Source organism: Xyrauchen texanus, chromosome 50 (genome assembly GCF_025860055.1).
Source record: "Xyrauchen texanus isolate HMW12.3.18 chromosome 50, RBS_HiC_50CHRs, whole genome shotgun sequence".
NCBI lineage: Eukaryota > Metazoa > Chordata > Actinopteri > Cypriniformes > Catostomidae > Xyrauchen > Xyrauchen texanus.
Genome location: NC_068325.1, coordinates 9,961,228 through 9,973,355, shown reverse-complemented (window position 1 = coordinate 9,973,355; position 12,128 = coordinate 9,961,228). Strand labels below are relative to the sequence as shown.

The window sequence follows — 12,128 nt, the reverse complement described above, 5'->3', positions numbered from 1 at the left end:
TTAAATATTTTTGTTTTCATCTTCATTTATGTATTTCTTTCACCAGAAAAGAATGATCAAAATCTAAATTGAGCTGGGGAACACTGGTTAAGTTGCCACATTAATGATTATTTAAGTACTTTTAAAGGAAGACATATTTGCAAATAAGAAATGCAATTATTAATGAGCTTGCTGCCCTCTGCAGCCTGTTAGAAAATTACAAGATCATTTCATATTTTTACAGAACAGATTTTTGCAAAATGTGTTTAGACAGACTATTTAATTAAGAGATTTTATTAATTCATACATTTTTATAAAATGTATGTGTATCTTTAACAATACATTGTCATATGAACAACTATCCAGTATTTACTCTACAAGCATTAAGTACACATAACACACATCTATTCTTGATTCATTTAAATCGGACATGAAGAAACAGAGGACTTGCAGTTCAGTAAGTTTTGCAACACAAAAAGAACCTGGCTAAGAGTAATTCATTTGGGATGAATGTAGGCCAGTGGTCAGACTGTGGTATGCAGTGTAGTATGCCACATGACTCTGTCAATTTAAATATAACTTTGTGCAAATGAAGGATTTTACTTATTACAATTTTACCCCAGTACAGTATGTGTATCAAATTTAAGTGTTTGACCTTCTCCGTTAAAGTCCATTTTGACTTTGGTGGCTCAACCAATTACATGAATTTGGAGAGTTAATTGCAATTACATTACTACTAGATAAAGTAATCTGATTACAGTAAGTAATTAATTACTTTGTAACTCATTACACCCAATACTGTAGATTTGTCTTCCAAGAACACGTTTATCTCAGACACCGAAAATGAAACGCATGGTGGCTAATGTGACAACTCAGGTGTGTTATGTTTTCTTGTTCTCTGTCCTCTCAGTGAACGCATTGACAATGAAATTGCTCAAGAGATTCAAGAACAACTGGTCCAGCAGGCTGAGCAACTGAGGCAACAGGAGGAGAAAGATGAGGTGAGAGCTGGGCAGCTTCCCAAGGACACATTCATACTCTGTTTATGTTGATCAACTGTAAGACATTGATTTAGCCACACCCACATCAGTCTTGCTACAACATTTTTGTGTGTTAGCTGCGCTTAAGAACACCATCACATTCTCTTTGTGTGTTGGTCAGTAAGGTATTGACTTGACCACACCCTCATTTGTATTGTTACATCATTGGTATTGTCACTGAAACACCCTCATGAGTTTCTGTGAGTGTATGTTTGAATATAATTATGCACAAAATGTGTTTGACTAGGCCATCGCCCGAAAGCTGCAGGAGCGAGAGATGAAAGAAGAGAGAAGACGACAAAAGCAGCTGGAAGCTAAATTTGAAGAGGATTATTATGAAGACAAAGGTATGTAGAGTTCCACCTGGTGGAGGCTGGGTAGTGAAGGGTGTTCTGGACAGATCAACAGAGGAGAGTGTCATGGTGTTGATGGGATTTGGACAAGAGAATATGTGGGTTTGGATCAGCATGCATCGTTGACTCTTAGAAAATCTGTATTTGCAGCATAAGGGAGTAGGTAATAATGGTAGTAGGCCTTGGTGACTAAATCTGCAAGAATTTAGGGAGACTACAGCTTTTAGGAATTTTTCCACTTTTTTTTATACCCAATTGTTGTGGCTCAAACAGTGTCCAGGATGGTTAGGTCTCTACTGATACTGCTAGCCTTCCTCTGAAGCCTAGACCTCATCCAGAGCTCTGATCCGATGACCCAATGAGCCACCTTCACCACTCGTTTCAGGTTCTGCCGGTCTGCGTCAGTGCAGCTGACATACCCCATACTGTAGTGCAGTAGGACAGAATACTGTCCCTAGTGCTGCGGGAGAAGTTAATGAGTAGCTTTGGGGGCAGATGGGCCGGCCTTAGCATCCGTAAGTAGAACAAGTCTTTGTTGGGCCTTCTTTACCAGGTAGGATGTGTTCAGAGACCAAGTCACATCCTGTGTGATGAAGAGTCCCAAGAATTTCAATCACATATTTCAAATAAGCAGTAAAATCTGACAACAATGATATTATATGTTGTGTTGCTTAAGCTCGGATTACACAATTTCCCCGGCTGGTCTAGCTAATGTGTGCATGTTTTGGAGTTGATTGACAGGTGATGTCTATATCTCTGAAGTGATTGTCTCTTTTACCTGTAAGGTGGGACTTCCGTTTCTACATCCGCCATTTTGCCCCATTCATTTTAATACAAGTGATGCGTCTAATGGCTAAAAGTTTTGTACCATATTGTTGTCAGAATTTATTGCTGATTTAAAATGTGTCATTAGCTTGTAATCTTTTGGAGCCCCGTCTTTCCTCAATGAAGAAGATTTGAGTTTTGAAAATGACTTCCAAGGGACTTTGTTTGCATGCAAAATCAGCCCAATCAGTATACACCATTTCAGGATCGACTCTTATAAGACGTTTTTTTTTTTTTTCCACTCAAAAAGACTTGACTCGTTGCATGTTCAGATAGGTTTTTTATTAATATGTTGCAGCCATTACTATTGTTCAGATTTACAAACTAAAAGTACATATTCACGTAAGAAGTATATTAATAAAAAAAACCATTAAAATGTTACAAACAAAAGTATTGTTTAGATTCACCAACAAAAACAAGGCATATTTACATAAGTTTTGTTGTATTAAATGGTATTTTAATTAAAACATTGAATTAGAAACAATTAGGACTGGGCAAAAAAAAATTTAATTTGTATTTATTTTATATAGATTTGCAAAAGCCATGGATTGATCTTTTACTCTGTGCATCCTTCCACTACATTGAGAGGAAATAACTCACATTTGCAACCAATTTTCATGCTATGCGACTAAAAATGTATATATTTGTCAATTGGCTGGTAAATGTTTCGATTGCACTCACCAGTAATTGTGTTGTATAGTGGTGGAGTATTCAGCAGCGAGTGTCTTTCACTATGTGTTGAGAGTAAAAGTTACTTTGTGTTATGTGTGTCCAATTACGAAATCCACACACCGATTTGTCATTGAATAATGTCTCTTTTAATACTCTTCTTTAAAGTAAATTGTTGATAAAAAAATCAACATTTAATTGAAATCAAGCATAACATTAAGCCATTCAAGTCTCTCTCGTTAACATGTGGGCTAATTTATAGACGCTGTTTACAGAAATGCTGGATTTCCTTATAAGAGACAATACTAGATTTTAACACTTGTTCAACAAATCAATTTAAATACCTGTGAATATAGTACAAATTATGCAATTAAACTAAATATAATAAATTCAATATAATATCATATTTATTGATTAAATATATTGATTTGTTCAAGTTTAAGAAGCTAAAATGTGACAAATGAAACTAATAAAATATTAAATTAGTAAAATTAATATTTTCGTATTGTACCTAGTTAGAAGGTCCTCTGTATATTTCATAGCATTGGCTATGAGAGAATGTATTTCATATTTAAGAAAAAGCAACATTGTAACTGAATTATTCCCATCGAATCAATATCGAAATCAAGAGCTTGTAAATTGGAATCGAATCTGGATATCTGTATCGATACCCAACAAAGATAGAGATATACATACACGTACAGTGCATTGCAAAAGTATTCAGACTCCTGACCAATTCTCTCATATTACCGAATTAGAAATGGTACACTGAAATTTCATTCTGATTAATATTTTATTTTAAAACACTGAAACTCAAAATCAATTATTGTAAAGTGATATTGTTTTTTGTTGGGAAATATTTTATAAAAATAAAAAACTGAAATATCTTGCTGCATAAGTATTCAACCCCACACATTAATATTTGATCAAGCCACCTTTTGCTACAATATCTGCTTTTTAAGTATTTTGGGGTACATATGCACCAACTTTGCACACAGTGACTTCTCAGCAGATTTGCTCCAGGTTGTTCAGGTTGGTTGGGTGACACTTGTGGACTACAATTTTCAAATTGTTGCACAGATTCTCAATAGGATTGAGATCAGGACTTTGACTGGGTCACTGTAGAACATTGATCTTTTTGCTCTTGAGCCACTCCAATGTTGCTTTGTCCTTGTGCTTGGAATCATTGTCATGTTAAAAGTTGAATTTCCTCCCAAGCTTCAGGTTATTAGCGGACTTAAGCAGGTTCTCTTGCAGTATTTCCCTATATTTTGCTTCATCCATTCTTCCTTCAATTCTAAAAAGATGCCCAGTCCCTGCTGATGAGAAGCATCCCCACAGCATGATGCTGCCACCAGCATACTTCACTGTAGGGATGGTGTGTCTTGAGGCATAGGAAGTGTTAGGTTTGTGCCACATATAGCGCTTTGAGTTTTGGACAAAAAGCTCTATCTTGGTCTCATCTTTCTGCTTTCTGGCAATCTCCAGATGTGCTTACAGATGGTACGTTTTGAGTAACAGCTTCTTTCTATATATATTTATATATAGATATAGATATAGCTATATGGAAAGAAGCTATGTATATTGCAGCCATAATGTGTTAACATTTAGCAAAAAATGCTACAAAACAGGACGTGGAAGTCATTCATGTCATTTAGGGGATTCAAAGTCTGTCAAAGTCTGTGCCCTCACTGCATGGCTACTCTTGTGTGCTATTGTTTGCATTTACACATTTGCGCTCGCATGTTAATCAAGCAGTCATTCTGATGCGTTTAGCAACTCTTGCTAATTTGCTGGTATCGTACCCATATTGTCTGTTCACCTTTTGTCAGTGGATTCTTAATGAAGATTGCTTTCTTTTTGGGCTGTACAGGAAACAAAGACAGGTAGTTGTAACATAAATGTTCAAATGTAGTGATTCTTATTGGTGAATTCCCATATTAACACTGTTAGTTGCACTATTGCTGTTGAAACGACTATTGAAAATTTAGAATAGCTATTACATGGTGTGCAACATGTCCTACATTATTTGAGCTACAGATATGGATGATACATTTCAGTCTTGTTGACATTCTTCCTCTGCATTGTAAAGTGTGCTTAAGAGCTTAACCTGATAAGTACAGATTAGCACCAGCCTACAGGGCACAACATAAAGATTCACCATCTCAGAGAGCACTTATATCTTTAGCAAGCAAGGCTACTCTCTCTCGCTCTTTGCCAAACTTTTGCAGCATAGCTAAGCTCCATTCACACGCCAGGATGCATATATTTATGCAGCTTTTCCGCAGTGATGTGTAATTCTCCTCCCTGCTGGAGAAAGGAGGGGATCAGACATGTTACTCTAAATATTCTACCTCTGAATGTATTATAAAGAATTATAGTTGTTGTGGGATGGTCAGTTCTGTTAACAAGCTATTTGCAGTCTTCAAGTCATAATGCAAAGGATTTGGTTTGATGGTATAGTGCCTAATCTAGAAATAACAAATTATTTATTGGGCTTTTTATAACACTGAATGTATTAACTCTATTTTGTTGTAGAATTGCAGCCATTAAAAAGCTTTTTAATGTTTTTCTGAGATAAAACACTGCAGTCCCAACCCACATATTAAAGTCTACATGGAATTTTTCAGTGCACATTCTTCCAAAGAAAAAAAGTTTGTCTTTGTAAGTAGTGATGCACTGAAATTTCTGGACTTGAGGATATTTCACAGCTTATTGTTGACATTACCAATAACATCAGCAAGTACACCTACATTTGCTAAAATGTAAATTAAAGCTAATAATTTTACATTAATTCATTTACGTATTGATTCAGGTCTTAATAAAGGCAATAGTAAATAGTTTACAGCTAAAGTGAGTGTGTTATGAGACATAATAAGCAGTTCTGTTCACTTACACTAATGATATCAGGTGTGTTTTGCCATCAAATTATGTTTTACTCTTCAAGTAACTGACATTCGTTTTCCTCGATTCAACAACAATTTCTTTTACAGAAATATCTGATAAAAATGCTTTACATTGCCACTTTTCATTCTAGCCCATATAAGAATATTTTACATTTCGTCTATGAGAATATTTTGCCAAAAACCATGCAGTTCACAGCAATCTGTCATTCATTCCTATTGGAAGTTCTGCAAAGCTTGCCAGAGCAAGCAGCTGTAACCAAGAAGGGGAAGAGCTTCGCGAAGGGTCAATTGACATCAACCGCTTGCTCTGAACTGGCTCCATTCTAGTATCTAATGCCCACATTTCACGATCCAGGCACATCCTGATTGATAAAATCATGTCTCGTTCAACATTTTTATTTCATAGGATATCAAATTTCACCCTGAAAAACACCACATTATGCCAGTAAAATGGATTGTGAGTGCCATTTCATGTTGTCTTTTTATCCTTATTGGACATTTCCAAGGGACATCTTTAATGTTCTCACATGAAGGTGCCTCCATTAGGGCTGGGACGACGATTACGTCGACGCAAAAAATACGTCGACGCAAAATATGCGCGTCGATTCGTCAGACCAAAACAAAGATGGCGGCGCCGGAGAGTAGAAGCAAAACGAGTGGCTCCTCAGACTACCAGAAGTGCAAGGCGGCATGCACTCGTTCCTCTAAAGTATGGGAATTATTTAATTTAAAAAAACAATTCCGTGATATGTCGTCTTTGCAAAATGGAGATGGCCTTCCATTCTAGCACCACCCGGGAGCAGCCGCAGATGACAGAGCACCGTAAGTTTTTCTTCAACTCCCCACTTTGCACTCGATGTTGGAGTAGGCTATAATACGTTGTCGACACCTAAAGTTTTCGCTTATAGTTATTAATAATGCGCTTATAGCTATGAATGTCGTGAAAAATACATAGAGGACACTGACAACGCGCTGACAGACAGGACCAAGCAGGTAACATTTAATAAAGTCTCAACTTTCAAATTTGGACATTCAAAGAAAATTAAACCATAAATAGGCCTACTATTTTGTGGCTCTTTAATGTGTCGTGACAGATTGCCTCAGTTAAAGCTGCTCGTGAACCGATCATCTTTTCCTTGGTTAATTTATAGCATCAAATAGGCTAAACGTGAATGTAGCCTACATCAGAAGTACTGTTGTTTTAACCGCGGAAAGAATGTCAGTACAGTAGCCAGTAGCCATTATTCAAATTCAAATCCACCGACGTTAATCTTCTCTCTCCTTACTACTTTGTCGGACAAAAATGGCGTATTATGATTGCTTGATCAGATCGCCAGTCAATCAAACTCCCAGCAAATTTTGTTATTTATTTTTTTTTGTTGTTTTTTACATTTTATACACCCCCACCCCCGATGAAACCAGTATTACCGGTGTTGTCACAAGTCGATTAATCGAATCGGACTGAAAAAAATGAATCGTTAGCTTAATCGATGCATCGAAAAAATAATCGCTAGATTAATCGTTTAAAAAATTATCGTTTATCCCAGCCCTAGGCTCCATCCATAATGTCTGGCTTGTATCTAGAGGTCGACTGATAGTGGATTTTGCAGATACCGATAACTAAGGTGGTGGAAAAGGTCAATAATCGGTTAATCGCCCAATTTTTTTTCAAATGTATTTACATAATGAAAAAAAAAATCTTAGTCTTTCATACATTACATAACACTATAGAACCAAGTTAAAAAAAAACACTTTGCATAGATTTTTGCTAACCGATCAGTAGTCTCACGAAGCCAGACATGACTGCGGTACAGGTCTGGGATCTGTTGGCCAAGAACTGCCCATTTAGACAGAAAAAGCCATCTAGCTGACATGTTTAGCGACCAATCACTGTCAGTTTTGTCATGACGGACTGTTTATGGGCGGGGGTTATCCGAGATGTATCATACCATAATAAAAGGCAGACATGGGGAAATAAATAATTTATATAATGGCACTAGAGTTTCCATGAGTGAGTGCACAGAAAACGCATGGCGAAAATAGTGTAAAGTTTGTAGAGAGTCTTAATTGCAGCACAAAAACCTCAAAGAATTTTACTTGCATAACGAAGTATACAAAGCAGAATATGCAGCTCTGCTCCTGGATATCACTTTACTTTCTGCTATGTGCCTCAAATTACATTTTTAATATGTTTAAAGTTTTGATGTTACTAACCTGGTAAACTTGGCCAAATTCTGTGATTTTATTTTGTCCTCAAAAGCGCTCATTGTATCAACAAAGAACCTTGTGAACACGACTTTATGGCTTTTAGGCGGACTGATAAAACGAATTCTGTCAGATTTGCGCTGATTGTTTGAGAAAGCCTTTTCCAGTTTTATGTGCTATAAGCATCAGACAGTTAGTACATAGACTGGGCGGGCCATCTGAGACTAACCAATCAGTCCAAAAAGCAAATATTGGGACAGATCAACTGGTAAAAACGATATATCGGTCTTCCTTTACTTACAGCTACTAGTCATATCCTTTTTTGCCATTTTACCTTCTGCTTTATTTACAGTGAACTAACACCTTATGTACTAACTCAGTTAAGTTTTTTTCCCCCTCATTCTGCGCACCACCTTTTCCCTCACTCTTGCTTTCAAACAGCCTTCCGACCTCCACTGGACTTGCGAGAGCAGCATCCTAGTTCCACTTCTCCAGGTTACAGAAAAGAAAGGCATCCTGACTACAGTCTTGTTCAATACCCAAACAACTCTCCTGATCCAGACAGAAAAAGAAATGGTACCCGCAACCGATATCCTGAACTTGACCCAGTTGAGTCAGGAAGATCAAGGCATCCAGAGAGACACCCAGAGATCTATTCATCTGAGCAACGACTGAAATACCCTGAAGATTATTCAAAAGAGAAAAACAAACCCCTAGATCTCGACTATACTGAACCTCACAGAAGAAAGAAACAGGATAAATTGGATGAACCTCGTTCTGCAAGAGGTGACCTGGATCCTGTTTTGCGCAGAAAGGAGAAACCACTTAAGGATTGCTCGGCTGGTCGGGATAGAGTTTGTGACAAAGAGAAGAACTGGGATACAGAACGAGAAAAAGATGGACAGAGAACCAAAGAGAGGCCAAGGGACAGAGACCAGTCAAGAAGTCACGATCGACTGTTCAGTGAAGATGTTGACAGAGTCAATGAAAGGCACAGAAGCGTAGACAGGGAGGTGGACAGAAATGATTGCGGACATCGTAGCAGAGACAGACAAAGGGAAAGAGGTAGAGATGGGAACAGAGAAAGACTCAAAAGCAGGGAAAGAAGCATAGAGCGGGAGCTGGATGACTACAGCCTTGCCCCCTGTAAGAAGACAGAAAAAAGCCTGGAGTGGGAGGATCACAAGAATAGGCATAGGCTTCCATCAGGTCCTAATGAGGTGTTTGAGGAGCCCAGTTTCAGAGGTCCCTCTAATGAGGGCCGGTCCCCCCCCAGAGAAAGAGGTATGGACCTGTGCACATTTGTTTGAGTGATCTTCTGGGATTTTGAAGTGCCATCTGGTGGTGGGAATACTGTCAACGCATACTGCGATTTCTGCTGCTCCATTTTCCTTATCTTCTGGTGATTTTGTTTATTTTCTCTGTTGGGATTTGACTCTCTGAAATTATTCATTGGAATGATTCTGTATGTGCTGTGGCAACAGGGCTATAATTGAGGCAACTACAATTGCAAATCATTCTCCATTTCGAATCTGGATTGTCTCATCAATTCTTTCTCTATAAGGGTGAATCTTACAAAATCTTTCAAGAACATCTCCCAGTCATATTTTGCCCCAAAATAAATGTATTGTACTAGTTTAAATTTTTTTTATTTTGACATTATTTTTGCAACAATAGAGTGCAACAGTTGGGTGCCGGAAGTAGAAATCCCATTTATTTTCTCCATAGGTGCATGTTTAAAGAGACCTACCATGAGCTCTGAGGTTGCTAATTGATGGCAGTGCTTCTGTTGAAACCATCAGTATGCATTATTTCAACTTGCACTGAAATGCACTGCGAATGACGTAATGGAGTCGGTCTCCCTACACTCTCAAACTACTTGTATATTTCTGAATATTTATCAATAAACTTAAAATATATTGTTTCTATACTTTAAATCAATAGTTTTATTTTTTGATTCAACTACATTATTCGCAATGCTTCATCAGATTGCAGTGTATTCATTCATTAAAAACGTTAAGTACACAGTCTTGCACTTTTGTCAGATTTTCAAATACCTATTTGCTTAAAATAAAGTTGTTGAGCTGGTTGGTTTCGTTTCATGGCTTAACTCTTATGGATTTCTATGAAATTTTTATTTTAAAAAAAAATACTTTCCGAACCAAGATTCCTGAAAATGTGAGCAGACACTGTTACGCTCTATTAAGCACATTTTCTACCCCAAATCCCTTCTTTTTTTTGTTTGACCTGAGCACATGATATTCACCCATAAATCCTGTCACGGTATCGCTTGCCAGTTCAGTTTCACGATTCATTTAAACAAAATATCTGCTTGTGCTGGTGTATGAATAATTAAAAAGGCTGATATTAAACTGAAGTGCTGTAATGTGAACTCCGGTTTTAACGTGAACTAATATCCTGTGATACCCCCTATAGGCCGGAAGGTTCGAGGAGAGTATGGCATGAGGGAAGCTACGCATGGATTGGCTCACTTAGACCTACAAGAACTAGAGCTCAAAGACATGGAGGTGGCACGCAGGCTACAGGAAGAGGAAATAAAGGTACCTTGAGTAAAACTAAGTTCTCTCAATTGCTAAAAAATTTACTATTTTTGATTACTTGTTGCTCGTGTTTTTACAGGCCAGCCTAATTGACAAACGAGCCAACCAACTTGCGGAAGATGAAGTACGAAATCTTTTACATAATGTCAAGAATGTTTTTACCGCCAGAACTAGTTTCTTGTGTGTTAAATCAAATGCGAAACATTACATTTTGCATTGTTCAAGGAATTAGCTCGACAACTGATGGAGGAAGAGAAAAGAGAGTATAAGAGATCGAGAGAGAAGGAGAAACGAGCGATGGAGAGAAGACAAGTTGAGGTGGAATATAAGGTAATCAACTTTATTCCGTCATGAAAACCGTATTGTTCCAGTTCACCTGCTACTGTGTATGACTGCATGATTGGACAGAACCCAAAAGAAGCCACTGTTAATCTTAGCACTTGGTGGGTTTATATATAGTGAAAGGATGCCACTTAACAAATTTGCAAGTAAAAGAAAGTTTTAATAAAAATTTGTGACCTTTTATATTTTTATGATCTAGGACCCCTTGACTGTCATGTCTAAAACTTTAACAATTCAAATAGTCACAATATAGCATTGCCTCACTGTAGACTGCAGTTGTTGCCCTTTGCTGAAACATCAAAAATTTTACTTGTCTAAAATACTCCAATATAGCCAGTTCAAGAGGAAGTTGTACGACCACGAACGCGGGAAGAGGTGCGAAGCAGAGAGGATGAGTACCAGAGAGCACGCAATCACAAACCTGCAAGGTACCATTTCCAACTCCGCTCATTTTTACACTTCTGTTCTCAGCAGTCTCAGTGGACTTAATTGTTTCTCTTTGTTTTGTTCTGTCTGCCTTTGTTCCAGGCCACCTACAGAGCACTATGAAAACATAAACCCAAGCTATGCTTACGCGGAGAGCCCTTATTCTCCTCGTCCTCCATCAAGGCCAGAAGCAGCATACAAAGGTTTGTTATGTACTAAAGCCTTCATTTAATGTAATAGTTCAACCAAAAAGGACAATTCTGTCATTTTATTATTTTTTTGTTTTGTTTTTAATAATAACACAAAAGATGTTTTAAAGAAGATCCTCCATCTTTTCAATACAATGGCAGTCAAAGGGCATAGTTTAAATATCATAAAAGTAGTCAACGAAACTTGTGCATCATATGTTTTCTGAAGGTATATGGTCGAATGTTCAGCGAAAATCTTGACGTCTGTTGTGCGTTTATTAGCTTTATGAAAAAAGCTCGTTCACAGTGGCTTGAGTGTTTACTTGAGATTTTGTTAGCGCTAGATTAAAGCCAAGTTCCTGTTTGAACAAGCTTCTCCCATAGTGCTCCTGAACTGCCAGCAGACAGAAATTCTGGGTGGTTTCTTACCTAAACATATCGTGTGTGATCAGAAGACACGTTATATTATGTGCGAGTCATATTCCTAAAGTAAGGCACTATCAACTGCCATTTGTATTGAAAAGACAGACTGCGATCTTTAAATATTTTCGATATTATAACCAAATTCCATTGTGGCAATTGAATTTATTGCATATCAATATTTGCTGTGAATGGCCTCCAAATAAAGATTATT

The 12,128-nt window shown here is 37.4% G+C and overlaps 1 protein-coding gene across 2 annotated transcripts in view; it reads left to right on the top strand.

Annotated features, from left to right (window-relative positions):
• ccdc50a (coiled-coil domain containing 50a) overlaps positions 1-12,128 on the top strand; it is a 32,384-nt gene that overhangs the window by 18,795 nt on the left and 1,461 nt on the right. The window contains exons 4-11 of one of the 2 annotated variants that reach the window (XM_052124171.1): positions 890-980; positions 1,267-1,366; positions 8,419-9,261; positions 10,414-10,538; positions 10,618-10,662; positions 10,764-10,868; positions 11,214-11,308; positions 11,409-11,509. In XM_052124171.1, the coding sequence (XP_051980131.1) occupies positions 890-980; positions 1,267-1,366; positions 8,419-9,261; positions 10,414-10,538; positions 10,618-10,662; positions 10,764-10,868; positions 11,214-11,308; positions 11,409-11,509 (1,505 nt within the window). The remainder of the gene's footprint in view (positions 1-889; positions 981-1,266; positions 1,367-8,418; positions 9,262-10,413; positions 10,539-10,617; positions 10,663-10,763; positions 10,869-11,213; positions 11,309-11,408; positions 11,510-12,128) is intronic. The other variant, XM_052124172.1, reaches the window with a different exon arrangement.